Raw genomic sequence first — 17,530 nt, 5'->3', positions numbered from 1 at the left:
TATCTTAAATAAGAAACCTGAGCACTGCTGTGAGCACATCTGACAGTGATTGTATGGTTTTTATTGCCCTGAAAGCCAATCCATCAGCAGCAAATCCAGGGATTTGTGAAGGTGTGCTGCCCACCTGCCCCTCAGTACACCTTGCTGCTATCAGCACCACTGCAATGCAGCACAATTAACCAGTGCACACCACAGAGCTGACAAATCCCACCGAGCAATTTTAAGGCCTCTTCAGGGCTCCTCTGTCCTAAACTGAGCCCTGTTACTCTGTTCCCTCTGGCAGCCTCTCACCCTATTGTGAAAGGGAAGCCATTTGGTTTAGTTTTACAAGGTTGTTTCAGCGATTGAGAACAGCACACAAGGAGTATTGATGGAATCATTGTCTGAAGGAGGACTGAGCTTTATCAGCTTATCCACGCCAAACTCTTTGGAGAAGTCCCAGAAAATCAAGTTGTAAAGAAACTGCTTTTTCAGAGGTGTAACCCCTTCCCTGCTGATGCTGGTTTTACTGCTGACTTGGAGAGCAGGGCCTCTCATCTTACAGTTCTTATTCCTTTTGTTCTCCTCGAGGAATTAAGGAGCATCTGCCCCAACAGAGGAGTAGCCAGAACGCTGGCAGATTTGCACAGACAAACATGTGTTCCTCAAAATTTAAGTATCTCGACTGGAAGGGATCCAAATGAGTATCTCCCTCTCAGTCTGTGCCTTCTCTCCAAGAGCATGCGCTGAAAAAATGAACTTGTCTCTAGTTCTGCAGCTTCCAGCAAACACCAGCATGGAAAAGGTTCTGCAAACTGTTCTGCATGATGACAATACATCTTAGAGCACCCTTTGTATGCCGTGGGAATGCCTCTTTCCATGCACCTGTTTGGAGGGGAAAGGGAAAAACCACAATAAAACAAGCACAGAATGCTACAGTAATAAGGCATTTTCACACAGCCAAAACTCCATCTCCCTGCACTGTCATGCTGCCCAATTAATTCTGACACACACAGCAACTAGCTTCCTGTGAATCTTTGAAGGTGCAGAAATGTTGTGGAGCTGAGGCAGGAAAAAAAATCCACAGTCTTCTTTCACAGACAAAAAGCACTGACCAAGGATTAACATCTGGGGTAAGGATTAGCACCAGTTTGTGAAAGATTCTGAGCACCCATCTCCATGACTGTTTCTATTTGCCTTTCACTCTGCATCATTTTTTCTGCCTTTCCAGCTTGTTTCTCTGCTCCCTTACTTCAGCTCGGGTGACAAATGTGAGAGAAAGAGATGTCAGACAGCAGGGGTTCTGATTCTCAGATTATCCTGACACCTGAAGCATTCTTTCCAGCACATTTTCCTCGAGGCTATTTATCCATCATCACATTAGGCAAGGGTTTTGACACCCTTTGTGATGCTCCGAGTGCATGTGATGCAAGGGAAGTGACAAGGACAAACCACCTCAGCACTGGGAGCACAGCATCCATGTCCCATGGCAGTTAAAATACAGGAATAAGCATTCTAGCATTGTTTCTACATCCCTCCCAGCCTAGCTTAATGATTCAAGAAATATAATGCAAAACAATTAAGAAAATAATCATGTCAGATGTGGACTCTCAAACCAGGGCTAACTGTAAATAGTATGTAGGTCTAACTTAAAAACAAATATTAAAAGTATGCTTCCTCTGCAAAATTCTGCAAACAAACATTTCAAGAGAAGCAAATTAAATTTCAATAAATGACCAGACTGAGATGTAGATAGTCAGAGAAGAGAAGCAGCTATTTGGGGAACCCAGGATTAGAGGAGAAAACACAACTTTCTCAGAAGAAAATCAATTTCAGCAGCTTTACTTACACTATAAACAAAACTGAGTTACATCCACTGGAGTACCTTGAGTTAACCTGTCCCTTTATAATAGTATTTTCTGCATGTTATGACATGCAGTGATGTGATGCAGCCCTTTTACACCAAATGAATGTGGTACGAGAAACATTCGCACCAGGCTTCAGGACACTTATTAAATAAAAGCAGATACATGATTTATTCTTTTTTTAATGTCCAGCACTGTTCTGCCTCAACACTTGACAAGTCTCCATTTTTGTTTTTTCTTTTATACTTCTAACTTTTTAGATGCCTCCAAGCAGCCCTGTGTTTAAGACCCCCCTGGGGACAGATGTATTTGTCCTCAAACCATAAAAATACAGAGAGGCAAAAAACAAATTGACCAAGGGTTTTTTGGAAAGTCTGGGACAGAATAAGACAAAGCTCAGGAATTCATAGTTTCTACATGGTCACAGGTAAAGCCATCTTTCACTTCTGCTTACATTTTGTTTGTGTGTTTATTTTAATAACTAAGCTCTTTACACCTGGAATTTGTCATCCTGAATACCCCAGTGAGTCTGGTGCAGGATGGTTCATAAGACAGGCCAGCTCACACTGATACTCTGCTGGGCTTTCCCAGTCCAGTCACACTCTCTTTGTTCCAGCTCATTTTGCCTCTGTAATTCAATCTCTGCTCCTCTCCATAGGATGTGAGCAATTTGTTCCTGTACGAGTCATTTTCTATTTCCTGCTTGTCTGTAGCAGAAACCCTGGGGAACCCTCCTGGCATTCCCCTGGGAGAGCACACAACCATCAAGGCAGGGCTTTATCTACTACCAGCTCCTCATAAATTACAGACCATTGTGCATCTCAAATCCATTCAAACACAAGCAAATTCTGGGTGATTTTTTTAAAATTTATTTAGCAGGCATTGTGTTTTAGATACACAGATCAACTGAAACTTCAGATCCCATCTTCTTAAAAACCGGAAAGATGGAAGGAGTTCTAATATTTATTATCACCATGTAAATAAAAGGTGGGTTTACTGAAGGGTTACAAAGAGTTATTTCTGCTCTCCCCTTCCCACTTATCTCCAGCACTTCCAGTTTATCACTGGTCACTCATGGCTGCCAACAGTGTTGCCCACAGGCAGCAACAGGACCACTGGCATGTTTTATTCCCTTTTAACCCCTGATCCCTTCTCAGTTTTTATTACCTTACTGGAAAAAGCAAGGTAACATCTACTCCTGTGGGAGGGTTCTTAGCACCCCTTCCCCATTTACACTGGATCTGATCCCAAGAATGTTTTCTGAGTCTGGTTCACACATATACTTGTCTCTACCTACAATCAAATCAGACATGTAGGAAGTACCTAGCAGGAATTATTGGAGATGAATTCACAAAGATCTCTGCTCTGATCAGGAGGCACCTCAGAAGATTATAAAACTGTCATTCAGATCTCAAGCTGTAACCTGGTTAACTACATAGGAAAACTTAACAAGGCTTGGGGCTGACTTCCTGACCTGCAGTTTCTCCCTGTGTATGTTCCAAAAGAGCTTGTCTTAGTAAAAGAAAACCTAAACTTTGCCTAACAAATGATCATTATTCTGTTGAATTCTTAAGCCCTTCAGCGTTTGCGCACAGCAGCCCCAATTTCATGGAAAACATTACAATGCTGTCCTCAAAGCCTGAGCCATTAATCATGCATAAACCATGAGTAAGCCCTAGTGTGCTGCTCAGCCACCTAAATAACCTCTCTTTCTGCAAAGCATATGATTACTAGCAGATATAATAAAACAGTACTTCAATTAACTTTTACTTTCCAATCTCTAAATTAAAGCTATTTTCCAAAAGCCATTATTATAAACAAGATCACCACTGCCACAGCAAACTTTGAGTTGATTAAAGGCTCTGAAGAGATCCAACTACAAGTCCAGAACTTCACATATCAACTTACCTAAGCTGCTTTGCATAGCTGAGTTCAATCTCTGTTCTTTCTTTGACAAACTTGATGTACTTTTCCAGAACATCAATACCCCACTGTGTATGTTTTTCTAAGTTGTCAAACTGGTCCTGCAATGAATAAAAGAAAATAATTAGTTTAGTCTCATTGAACACAGAGACAACTAAAATGAATTTACAAAGGGAGTATCACCATACAGAAAGTGTTATTAATATTTTCCATTACCAGTTAGATACTTTTGTGGTGAGAAAGGTTTTTAATCAACAGAAATCTGTATTTTAACATGAGCCAAATTCAGTAACATTCTTCATTAGTCATTTCTGAATCAGTTTCATTCCAAAAATACTGGCAATTCTATTAAATACCATCTTCTAATATAAAAACATACTTAGACATAGGATAAGAAGTAGATACTCTGGACAGTATTTTGTTTTACTCTGAAGAATTAATAGAAGTTCCATGAATTTAGGATCTATTCCTAATTAATAATTCTGATTTGTCACGTGAAAATTGCAGATTTAGACTCCAGCTTTGTCAGTGCTATGAATTTAGAATGTTATTCAGAACAGTTAATCTTTTTACAGAGCAGACTTCAATTCCTCTGCAGCCTGTTTCACTCTAAAACAGACAACTCATTGCCCCCCAAAATGACGTAAGCTATGTTTTCTGAAAGTTTTCTTGTCCACCTCCATTTATATACAGATACTACTTTGTTCTTCAAATATTGTTGCCCTCAAAAACAGTCACACATGTTTTCAATAAAATCAAGAACATTCCACAAGTCAGTTTGGGATTTGCAAATGCCAAGAGAAATTAAGCAACTCTAAATCCAAATTAATTATCCAAGCCAGTTTATTACTATCTGCAGATTTAAATTATAATCACCTTATTTTTCAAATTTTGGTTACTTCAACAGCACTCAAATTCCCCAGTCATCCATTCCACACAGCTCTACAGAAGTTACTGTTCCTACAATACTTGAAATATAATTTTTAAACCATGATACACTGAATACTTATCCCAACAGGAATACAGTGTAAAATAAACAAGAGCTTTAATATCAGCCTGACTTATTAGGCACTGGGTTCCATTATGGTTTACAAGGAAAATAGGGACTAAGTTTGAACAATGCAGATTTACCAGGTTTTCCAAAAATTTTCCAAACTTTTTTTCCACAAAGCACTAGATTTGCATCAGATGCTGAGCTGCCACTACCAAAGATTGTAACACAAATGATGTTTCTCTGCAAAAGATTTGGCCTTGTGACTCAGTCTGCAGAGCTATCACCGAGTTACAAAAGCCAGACAAACCCACTCCCTTTAGACACAGAGCAGAAAAATAACTGAGAGCTACAACAAAGCCTGGTTTGTGAATATGTTGCTTTTATCAAATACCACTTTCTGCTCTGTAGCACATCTAGCTGTGACAGTGACTTACACTGGAGGCAGGAGAAATTCTGCCAGCATTGAATACAGTCATGTACAAGGGAGCTAATAAAGACAATAAACCTGCTAATAGAACTGCTTAACTGTAATTTGAAGGGGAGGAATAGAAACTACATTAAGAAGACAAAACTTGCAAAACATCATCAGAAAGCAAGATAGATCAGCAGGTAAAACATGTGGAATAGGACACACAGGGCTTGTGCATTGTGTGTTTGCTCTGGTTTAGCATCAGGTATTATTTCAAACCAAGTCAGCCAAACCAGACTAGGTTTCAACTTGAGTTATGATGGTTTTAGTCAATTAAAGAGGCACTGGGGGCAGAACAGCAAAGAGGCAATAGTATAAAATTACAAAAATAGTAAAGGACTTCTAAGCCTTATGCTCCAGGAACTACAAGAAAGTGGTCAAGGGCAACTTAAGTAAAAAAAATTCCAACTACAAAGAATAAAAGCCTGACTTCCAGCAATATCAATCACCCTGGAACCAGCACAACATCAGTCACTCAGAAAGAGGATGTGCAAATTCTGCAGAAAGCCAATATGCAGACCAAGAAAGTACGTTATTTGCGTATATACAAATCTCAATTTCAGACAATTTCACAGCTGGGGAGAAGACAAAGTCAGGGGTGATATAATGGTCCTCCTCCTGCCAGAGGGCTCAGCTCAGCCTGGAGTCTGATGCCAGCACAGAGGCACCTTCTGCTCTGTTTCAAATACACAGCCTCTCCATCTCTGGGATTGTGCTGGTGTCAGGAGAATCATGCAAACATGGCCTTTAAAAAGATTTCTGATAAAGAGGTCTCCTAGCTCTCCCACACCCTACTCTTCCACAATTTACATTATTTAACATAAACACATGCATATAAAATAAATATTCCACGGGGCAGTCCATTAGTCACAAGTTTACATAGATTCACACACTCCTGACTTTGAGATGGGAAAATCTCAGGCAGGGAAATTCACTCCCTAATCCCTGTAAGCAAATTTAACCACCCTTATCAGATAGATTATATTTGGACCGAGAAACTACCTCATTATCCTATTGTGACCCCATCCAAAGAGGAAAGGTCAAGGTTTCCCAGAGGAAAGAATGCCTTTCAAGGAGATCCTGCCCTTCAAGGTAATCCAAATTTCTGACTGCATGGGAAGATGGAGCAGGTTCACCCTGAAAAGGCAACTTTGGTGGTGGCTTGTCCAAACCTCCCACCATCATCCCACCCTGAATCAATTCCCAGAGCATCATTTAGATCAGAGTTTGAATAAAAACCCAGAAATGGCTCCAGGTAGCTGCCTCAGTGTGGGCTGCCATCCCACGGAGGGACCTGCTGGACTGTTTCTAAGACCTCCCTATGCCAAGTTTGGTGAAATAAAACTCCCTGAGGAGCAGTGTAAGAGGAGCACACAGTGGCGCAGCTGTCAGACAGATCAACCAGGGGAAGATGCTAAATTTCTATTTATAAAGTGAGATGAAGCACTTGCCCTGTGCCAAGCTCTGGGCAGAACCACCTCAACAAGATAAAGTACAAGCACTGACCTCCACTATCAAGAAGAGAGGCAAGGGGAAGTTTAACTCTCTGCAGATTTGCTAAAGAGAAGAGTTTCTGTTCTTTTCTGGGCATGGAAGTGTTGGCCCAAGTGCCATTGCACTCAGCAGCCAACGCCCCACAGCAGTGTGTTACACTGGGGTCATGCATTCCATTGTCCCTTCCCTTTGCTGAGTGCCTTGAGGATGAAAAAAAGTCAGTAAAATTGGCAACACCATCACTGGCTGAGTATGAGATTCCAAAGGAAGGGCAGAGCAGCCAGAGGGACACAACACAGATAGTCCTCCTTGTTCCATGGATCTGGAAGGACACTGAAGGTAGGCAGAGACTCTGAGTTAAAGTATCATAGGGATGACAGAGGACAAAAAATGTGTTGATTATACAGCATAACCTTTAATTCATGGAATCCCAAAGTCCAGGGATACATGTAATCAATGCAAAAAGAGGACTTCTGAAAAGGAAATTTTTGAGAGTAGTTAGCAACAATAGCATGCCTTCAAATTATCAACACTGAAGACTTTTTAGAAACCTATTTAATTTCCTCAAAGTTCATTCCAAAAATGCATTATCATGTGGAATCTGAAGAGTTAAAAAAACCCAACTCAATTATTCTGGAGGCTAATGAGAACAGCCATGGCTCCAGCACAAAGTGCACCAGCCCTGGCAGGGATGGTTTAGCAGGTGAACTGTGCCACTGCAGCTCTGCAGAGTCAGTCATCAGCTGCAAGAGGGCTCATGAGCTTCTGTATCACCTTTCAGTTTCAACATACAGACTCTCCTCTGTTCGTTTTTGCAGCATCCTCACCCTTCCAGTCAGGAAGAACATTAGGAAACAATCAACTCCACAGGGCTTTAGCATTCAAGAAAACAAGGCAAGAAGCATGATGCAATGTTCAGTAAAAATGCTCCCACCAGACCACAGTGAGTGAAGCAAAAGGTCACACCGCACCTGTTTTCTCCGAAAAAGAAACACCAAAACATTTTCTAGAAGAATTCACCATTTTCCTCTGGCTCAGAGACTGTTCACACCTAAGAATATTTTTTGAGCAAAAATACTGCACAGTGAGTTGTCTATCACAGCAGGCTCACACCACAGCCTTCGTGTTACTATGTCCTTCCAACCTGCCAAATCTCATCTTCTCCCAGTTTCAAGTACCTATATTTATTATGGTATCAGCTTACTAAAAAGAATAGACTTCTAATTGACCATCACAATGTGCATGTAATTAAACTACTTGTGTAACTGTAACTTACCCCCCTTGATCAGATTCCACTTGCTCCCCAAAGCCAGCAACATGTGCCAGTACAAACTCCTGGGTGGTGGAGCATGTGGAACACAGGAGCTGACCCATCTGACTCAGGTGGGAAAGCAGAGCCTCTGCTGCTCAAAACAAACTGTTCAGAGCTTAATATGTTCTTGAGCACGCACACAAAAATGGAAGCTCGAAAGAGGGAAGTAGAACTTTAGTCATTAACTTGAACAGGAATTTGACATGCAAGCACCCAGAATGCTTTGAATATTTTAACCCTAAGGCAAAGTGTGTTTCTAAATTCATTTTCTAACTTCATTTCTGTTTCCATTAATTCTCTCCCAGTGCTTTTACCATTGCCCAAATAACCTCCCATCCATGCATTCTTTCTGAAATTCGGCTGCATGCTTGTTACCCTGACAATGCTTAAAATGGAACTAGTGCTGCCCATTTGCTTCGCTTCATTTGAACGGTTACTTTGAGCTGTCAAATCCCCTGCACTTCTCAACTGCCCTCCTGAAGTCACATTCCCCAGCTATGCAAAGTATTTTGGGAAGAGGAAAGTTAGCCATTAAGAAAAAAAAAACCAAAAAAAACCAAAAGAAAAGCCTTCTTCCCATTTCTCTGCCATATAACATGGAGTACAACCAATTATTGAGCAATAAAGTGTTATTCGTGAGGCCTTTGGAGATCAGCTCAGTGAGATATTCCTTCCTCTTTCTAGAATGCTTCCACCTATTGCAAAATAGTTCAACACACAGCATTCAGATCCAGCGATGGACCTGCATTTGCCACCAAGGGGTTTCAGCCTTAACACCGACTGAAACAAAGGGGATGTCCTCACTTTTCTCTGGAGCTGCAGCCTCAGTTTTTCTGCAGCCAGACATACTCACCTGGCCCAGTTCCACCACGAGGTCTGGGGCTTCTACTTGGTTTCAGCTATGAACAAAATGTTCGATTCTGGCAGGATTTAGCCATTCATTCTGCAGTTTTAATCATCCTGTCAAACCTGCCCAGCATAGACTGAGCTGGTAGTGTTTACTCCACCAGTATCCAGGCTGAATTGTCACTGTCACCTACTCTGCTGCTTTCACAGGTGACAGCACAGAAACGTGAAATTAAGAAGAATGCTAACACAGAGACAAGAATGAAGAAAGACTATGCTGAAAATTCAGATGCTAATAGGAAATGAAAAGCCTTTACATTTAGCATGCTCCTCCTGTAATTCTAATACAGCAACACAATTAAAGACTCAGGATTCTTGAATGCTAAGAATATTTGAAGATTTTCTACTACCTCATTCCCCCATGAGTTTGATTCTGTTTCCTCACAAAATTACTTGTTTACATACTGTCCTTAATAACAAAAGTAGGAATAGGGGAATTAAAATCTAATTTTTACCTCTGGTCATACCATCTCCTCACTTTTTTTTTTAAAACACTCTCATTTTCATAGGCAAAAGGAATTAAAGTGAAGACCAAGAATACATTACAGTGTTCAAATTCTAAATTACTTTTTTTAGATTGCATGGTTTAACAACTTCAAATTATAAAAATAATTAACGAGATGATGAGCCCTTCACAGGCTCTGCTGAGTCCCATATGGCACTGGAGTACTGGCAGAATACACGGGAATTCAGATCACAGATCCTCAGAGACCTACAATAAAGCTATATGCAAATGTTAACAGTCTCCAGGCAAATTAATAATGAAAGAAAATGCATAAAATACAGGCTACCACTGCAAGAGCCTTCCAGAAAAGAGAGATGAGTAGAAAATACCAAAGCAATTCAGCATCTGTTGACTCAGCCACTACTGATGAGAATCAACTTCCCACACAAAACTTGTCAGCAAGTCAGTGAAACCCTCAGTTAATGACACTAAACAAACATCCCTGTTTATATCTGGAATACAGGACACCAACCTTTCCCTTCTTGCAGCACAGGCAAGGAGCACTCACAGCACCATGGAGCACATACAGATGGGGCAGGGAGACCATCTCTGCCTGGTTTACACTCAAATGATGCTGTGGCTTCACTGGCTGTTTTCTGAGTCTACCCTTCCATTCCCTCACATATCCGGTTCTTGTTAACAAAGCTATTTATGATCACTTGCATCTGTCGTGTAGATCACCTCTTCTGCCACACATGCTTCATTCCATTTTACTCTTCAAGTATTAAATAAATTCTTCCTGACCTTTCACCAGGATGCCTAAACAGGCATAATTCTCCTTGAGCTGAATAACAAATAGCTCAGAGAAAAAAGCCATCTTAGTTGCCCACCTTTATTTGCCATCCCCTAAACACATTTTTCCACAAAACTCTAAAGGTTAACTATTCTATCTCTTCTATTCACCTGGGAACTTGATCTAGTTAGGAGAACATAGAAACCACAATAAGATTCTTTGCTGCATCATTAGGCAACTGAGTGTATTTCAAACCCATGTGAAGTTGAATTGACAGAAAGCAAGAGTGGAAACAGACTATGTTTTAGGTTCAAATACCTTTTATATTGCTAGATAAACTCACCACTAATTGTCCTGCTTGTTCCAATAGACATTCTGAATTAAGCAGTTTCTGGGCTGCATTTCAGCCTTGAAATGCTTACCCTCTTCAGCATTTTGCTGAAGCTGTAAAGCAAAATAAGTTCTAATATTTATGCCAGTTTTAATTTTGGATGGAAAATAACATTGCCCCAGTATAATAGCAAGGCTCTTTGCACAGCCTTGTAATTGCTCCTGAGAGCAACCACACTCATCCCCACCCCAAAAACCACCTGCCACAAAGTCAAGAGTGACCCCTCCTGCTAATTAAACCGAGGTGCTGTCCCACAGGCAGGTTTCAGCCATACCTTAGCCTTACCTGGCTGAAAACCTGTCTTAATTCAAACAAGAAGCACTTCTGAGAAAAGGCATGAGCAGCTGGCACAAAGGCCAGCACCTGGAGAGCAACATGAATATTCCAGCTGCTCTGAGGCAAGGCCAGTCCTGGGAGTACAACCAGATCATCAGGGTTGACAGGGAACCAATTCGATTGCAACATCTCACAAGAAGATCCACCTACAGTGGAGCTGCACAGGTACATCCCCACTAATGAAAAGGCTGAGCTTTGTACTGGTGAAGGTTAAACATCCTCGTAGGGAAGGTGCCAGCACCAGACTAGAACACAGCATTGGGTTAGAGCCCACGACAGCAAACAGCAGCAAAGCCAACACTGAGCTCCCTGGATGGAGAGCAGCTCCCTGGGCAGCAGCACAGAGCCACAGGTCGGCAAGAGGACACCTCAGCCTGCTGGAGAGGTCACTGGGAGTACAGCCATGCTCCCGCCGTGGTGACCCACTTTAACACCTATTATGGAAGCCTTGCAAAACCCAGCACGTGGTTCACGGCGAGAAGCTTCCTGGTGTGAGTACAACCAGTGTCAGCGACTGCCAAGGCAGGTCACACACACATGCTCTCGGTGTCTCAATGTCTCGTTCTCTCTGCTGACAGCCTAAACTGTGAAGTGAAAATGCTCCTTTTGCAGCAGCCAGAAGGCTCGGAGTCAGGGGCCATGGAAGCAGTGGAGCTCCAGGAGCAGGTGATCATGCAAGAAACCTCCTGGTCTTGCCCTGGAGGACTGCTCTTATCAGCACAGCAAAGAGCCTCCCTCACCAGAGCCCAAACCAAATGAAGCCCCAAACCCTCCTTGCCATCCTGGTATCAAACCAAACCTCCTCCTCCCCCCACATCTGCTGTATCCTGCAAAGGATGTGGTAAAGCAGAACTTGTGGTCCCTCCATAGCAACGGGGCAAGTAGCTGTGCTAACACAGCAGCCAGGAAGGAAGGTGAGAGAGGGGATGTTCCATCCCAGAGAGGATGTGGTTGTTGGTACTGCAGCAGCTCAGAAAGATGCTGAAAGAGGTAAGATAACAGAGAGGAGTGATTAATTCTGGGGAGTGGGAAGGCAGGAGGATGTGATCAGCTCAGCTGTAGCAGAAGGGAGATGATGAGCAACAGGTGATTAAGAAAAACAGCAACTGAGCCAAATACTGGATAGTGGGGGACAAATAAGACCACCCTTTGTTTTCTTGGAACAAGGGAGTTTTTGATGGTAAATTATGTAGGTTATATGTCCTGGACAGCATGGACAGAAGTACATCCAGCACGGAGCATTATCTAGGTGCTATTTTGGTTTTATTCAGTTACATGAAAAAGCCATACTGAGGCATCACCTGCTGTTATCCGTGGGAGATCCTTCTAAAGATAGTGTTACATCTCTTGAAGGAAATGTGCTTCTTCAGAGTTGTCACAGTTTCATGCTCTTGAAAATGAATTTTATAGTTTTCTTTGAATAAGGAAAAGGCAAGGCTCAAAAATCACCATATGCAATGTCCAAGGACACTCTTCATAGATGGCCATGATGCAGCAGCGATTCACTTCCTTCAAATAAATTTATACACTTTGAGGTTTGAGGCACTGCATGACTTTGCCACAATGAGAACCATCTGTCACGAGCAGCCCATTCAGAAACGAACACTTCTTTTCAAACCTACAATTCTGCTTATAAAACACTCTCGAGAAACCCCAGAACAAGACGCAGTTTTGTTTCAAAATACATTATAATGTGCAAATTACAACCCAGGATGTAAAAAAGCTCTTAAAGAACAAGATAATAAGAGAGAAACTTCAACTAATGCCAGATGTAAGGTCAGACTATTTTTGTTGCAGGACTGAGTGCATTTCAACCTTTTTATGCACTTGTTCAGTTATTTAAACTGAACACAAACATGTACATGTTGCTTCTTTTGGTGATCCTAATAAAATTCAACTGATTTAAGTGAACTTATTTGTAGTAGGTATGAGGATAAACAGCAGAATTTAGACTTTAAAATCCAGACTCATTAGCTAAGCAAAGGCTCATAACTACTAAAATCTGCTGGGGCCAGAAAGATGATGCATCTCTACCATTAGCATTAATTATACGCACAAAACTCATTTAAAGGGAAAAAAAACCAAAAACACAAAAACAACAAACCAAAGAAACAAACCAAAGCCTTCTCCTTCTGGTCATCCTAGGGGAACAGGAATGGGACAAGGATTTGGTTTTTGCTGACAGTATCCAGAGCTGCAGCCCGAAAGCTGCAAGGACCCACAGGGATTCACTGTTCCGTGCATTATAAACAAGAGCTTTGAAAATGAGCAGATCCTCCTGGTCTGTGGGGCTCTACTGCTGGGAGGGTATAAATCATGAGCTGCAGCAGAGCTCCAGACCCGAGCTGCCTCCCCCAGGAGTTGCAGCATGGTAACAATGCTAAATATACGCTGCTGTTGTTCCAGGAAGGTTTTTCAGTTCACAAATGTTGCAACTTTTCACTGTTCCCCAGCACCATCCCACTTCCCCGATTTAATACACACCCATTCGTTTCTTCCGAAATTATCTGAACAAATGCAATTTTAGAATTAATTCCCAGTAAATCTTTTGCTGTCTGGCCACATCTTGGATTAACTGTTGACTGATTTTCATCCTTTTTTTTTTTTCTTCCAGTCTGCAAAGCTCTCCCTTAATAATACCAGCTGTTAAAACAAAGATCAACAAGAGCTCTTGCCCACGGTTTCCCCTTTGGGCAGCTGTGTACTAATTATTAAAAATGAGCCATAGAGTGTTCCTGCTTATTGCATGGATAACTACAATAGAAAACCAAACAAGCCTGCTGATCCATTTAAAAGGACACAAACAAAAAAAGGCAATTCTGCCCTCTTATCCAAAACCATACTGAATAACAATAGCAGAATCTTTTCCACAAGAACAATACTTCAAACTCTAGCAGTTTGTGGGAATGTTTTTTGGGGAAATTAGCTTTTTTCCCAACTTCTTTGCAATCCAACACCATACCGACTTCTCATGTAGAATATTCAATTTGTTCCATGCAAAGTCAAAATTTCATCATTAATATCAAACATTTTTGAATATGATTCAGCTCTGAGCATACAGTTGGAGTTAAAGAAAGGGGTTTGGGGAGTTTGAGTATTTTTTTTATATAACCACTTAGAACCAATCAGTGACATTGTTACACTTTGCAAATAAGAGTCCTTGATCTCCCTCTATCAAAATTAGCCCAAGAAGATAACACTTAAAAAACCAGCAAAGGTCTCACCAGGTATGCCTGGTATTCTCAACAGCAAAACTTCTACTCTCCACTGAATAAATCCCCTGGTGGGTGTAGAACTGTGCATGTGTGCAAAGCTCTTTTCTACACATGTTAATGCAAAGATGTATTTATTCACTAAACTCAACAGCCTTTACTCCTGTTACTTGTTTTCACCTCCTCCCCTGGCTGTGAAGACAGAACTGACCAAACCCCAATGCAGGCACCAAATCCTTCCAGAGTGTTAATACAGACATTTGGAAAAGAAAAATTGTTGTAAAAGTCATTAATTCTGCTTAGTTTGAGGCTGCCTCCTCATTGGAGCAATGGCAATAACCAGGGTTAAAAAAATAAGCCCCCCCACTTCAGAGTGTCCAAAGCCCTTCCCTAAAGTTCAAATGAAAAGTGAAGATCTGAACTGACTGTTCCCTCCTCTCATTTCCAAATTAAGTGGAACAAACAGCTGAAAAACTTCTTTGCAAATGGGGTTCAAAAAGCATTTAATACCTTAAATACCATGACATGACAAACACAATCCTAGATTTTTCAAGGGCCACTTCACACTCAAGACCAAATAAGATTACTGCTATGCCTTAAGTATTTCTATCTGCCATTCCATTCCATTTTTAACCCAGAAATTAGATTAGGTGCTTCTACTCTGATCCAAGAAATAGTGAAGTTTCCAGAAGAGGAAGATTATCAGAGATATATGCAACTCAGAAATCTAATGCAATGGTCAGAATGACAATGTCAGAGTGCATAACATTTTAAATGTCTGCAAAAAAGGTTGGTCACTTCAAAATTTATTAACAAACTCTGTTCAAAGTGCATTTCATAATTCCGAATTATCCACTCAAACACTCCACTCTGTAGAGTGGAGTCAAGCTGCACTGGCAAAAAAAAATTGATAAATTCTGGAACTAGGCCAGAAATATAAGCAAAGAGCTGAAAGAAAGCTGTAAATACTCTATTACTTATTAGGGTTTCTCACACAGCTTTTTTATTACAGTAAGACCCAACTCTTGCTATAACTGTCAGTCCTCTAACAGCCTGTCACATATTTTCCTTTTACCCAATATGTTTCTCCTCTCAATGTTACACCAATAAACACTTCAGAAAAGAGCTTAACCCCAGCTGCATCTACACTCTGCAGTATGTCCCAGAGTCAGGACATTTATCTTGATTTTGACAAAACTATTCTTTCAGTCTGATCCCACTTGCATAAAGCATTCAGACTTTAACCTGATCCTTGCTATGCTTCTCCTTCTCCAAAAAAGATTACATCACCTTTACAGCCATAGAATTACCAAGTTAAAACGCAGTCAAACCAAATGTGGTAACTCTACCACTGACACGTCTTGCTAAGGATCAGAAACATCCACATAGGCATCAAAGCATGAATTGCTATTGATAATATGTGTCCAGTAACTTCAGTCTCTTATCCTTTGGAGGGAAAGAGTGTATCTTCCTACTCTCACATGCTCACTTTTATGACGTTTATCCTCAGGTAACAACTCCCATTAATCATAGTGTGAACTCGTGTTACATCAAAGTTTAAATCTGAGGAAAAGTAATCGCGTTTCCCTTAACTGAATAATCACTGTACAAAGCCTCTCAAACTCCACTGGGTCTCCCCCTTCTCCCAACAGAAGCCTCTCTCAGCTCTCAGTACTAAGACTGCAGCAAAACTAAATGAATGCATCAAAGTAGGTGGAATAAGAAAGGGGAAATATTGTGCAAAGTGCTGACCCACCAGAAGTACAGAAAGCATTTGTTCAGTGGTGACAATGAATAATTTAATCTGAGGCAAATTACCAAACAAACATCAATTAAATTACATGCTAGACTACAAGAGAAAGTTCTCCCACACACATTTCAGGTTTGTAGAGTCAATAGAGCAGCACAAGGCGCCCAGGATTGTGATGGAGTCATCCGGGCTGCTCACTCAAGGATACTTGACATTCTCCCTGGGACATGAGATAATTGCAAGAATCCAAAGAGAAAGAGGTAAATTTAACTCCATCACACTAAACAAACATTCATACAAGAAGAATAAAGAGACCTCGTGTCACCCAGCCTCGTAAAAAGCAAGAAATGAGTTCCCCATCTCATAAATGATACTTGCGAAACATGCAGAACTAAAGTTTTATAGCACAATTATCTCTACCATCCATCATTTTTAAGTGCCCGAGCACCTGATCAGAGAGCATTTAAAGCAAGTTGCAGCAGCAGCAAAGACTCCCCAGGTCTAACAGCAGCCTTGTTGTGCTGAGTGCTGCCTTTACTCCGACAGATCCAGAACTGGGTCCAGCTGACAGGAATCAGAGACACGTGGGGAACCACAGCACGGCGAGCAAGGCTCGGTGGTTTGCTGGCTGTGCCACAAGGATGCTGCAGGATGGCCACACTCCGAGCCCCAGCACACAAAGCTCAAGTTCACTGTGCTGACCATGCTGTGCCAGCCAAGTCAACCTAAAATTACAGTTTCTAGAAAGTAGGGCAGCTACACACTGTCCAAACCTTTTGGTCTGGCTCTCTACACAGCCTCCGGCCTCTCACTGCAAAACAGTGAGAACATTTTATGGAAATAAATCAACAACTACAGTCTCTTTTGACCAATACGGCTTGGAAACCTGAGCATCAGGAATAAATAACATTTTGCCATCCTGAACTAGAAGAGCAACATCCTTTGATCCTTTAAGTAAGGACGGCTTCCCTCAGCAAGGATATTCTGCCTCTAAGCTGGATAGGCAAGTCTAGCTGAGCAAAAGGGGTAATCCAGTTTTCTGGATTGTGACAACAATCTCCTGTCTTTAGGTTCCAAAAAACATGTGAAAATTTTATAACTCATGCTATAACAATGGTGATACCATAGCAGAGATTTCAAGTGTTCACTGCACTTGAAGAAATGTCTTTAAAATCCTAATGGGAATTACATTGGTAAACAGTCTCCTATTAATAGTTTTCAGACACACTCATGAAGAAAATCACTGCCCAATTTAAAGCAGTGCTCAGTGGAGCCAAGGTTAAAAACCACACTTGGGTCAGACCAGTCTGACCACTTGCCTCTGCTCACCCCATCTTCTAGAACTACATATTTGCCTAAATCTAGGAACAGTGAAACAAGGAACAGCATGGAACACTGGATTTTTTGTTTTCACTAAAATATTCGGGTTCATCCTCTAAATAAAATCATCTACTTCAAGACCTTAAAAATAGATTTCTAAAATTTTAAACTTTTTGTAGTTTTCGATAACAATTCATATCCCTCTCCAACTGCCAGGCAAAATATTGGTTTTGAGGGAGGAGGGGGTTGGCTCACTACACAAAGACAAAAAAGAAAAATGGTTTAATGTCATATCAGTTCTGCTCTAGCACTTGAATATTAACTTCAAATGAAACTGAAAA

At 41.2% G+C, this 17,530-nt stretch overlaps 1 protein-coding gene across 19 annotated transcripts in view; it reads right to left on the bottom strand.

Annotated features, from left to right (window-relative positions):
• FNBP1 (formin binding protein 1) overlaps positions 1-17,530 on the bottom strand; it is an 88,162-nt gene that overhangs the window by 54,785 nt on the left and 15,847 nt on the right. For 11 of the 19 annotated variants that reach the window (XM_085077023.1, XM_085077025.1, XM_085077028.1 and 8 more), the window contains exons 1-2: positions 9,920-10,009; positions 3,753-3,868 (exon numbers count right to left, since the gene is read on the bottom strand). In XM_085077023.1, the coding sequence (XP_084933149.1) occupies positions 3,753-3,868; positions 9,920-9,994 (191 nt within the window). In that variant the 5' untranslated portion in view covers positions 9,995-10,009. Of the gene's footprint in view, positions 1-3,752; positions 3,869-9,919; positions 10,022-17,530 lie in introns of those variants that run through there. The other 8 variants (XM_085077020.1, XM_085077029.1, XM_085077030.1 and 5 more) reach the window with 6 other exon arrangements.

The sequence above is a fragment of the Lichenostomus cassidix genome, chromosome 17 (assembly GCF_008360975.1).
Source record: "Lichenostomus cassidix isolate B80296 chromosome 17, HeHo_3.0, whole genome shotgun sequence".
NCBI classification, from domain to species: domain Eukaryota; kingdom Metazoa; phylum Chordata; class Aves; order Passeriformes; family Meliphagidae; genus Lichenostomus; species Lichenostomus cassidix.
Note: the sequence above shows the minus strand (reverse complement) of the source record. Positions and strands in the feature narration are given on the sequence as shown.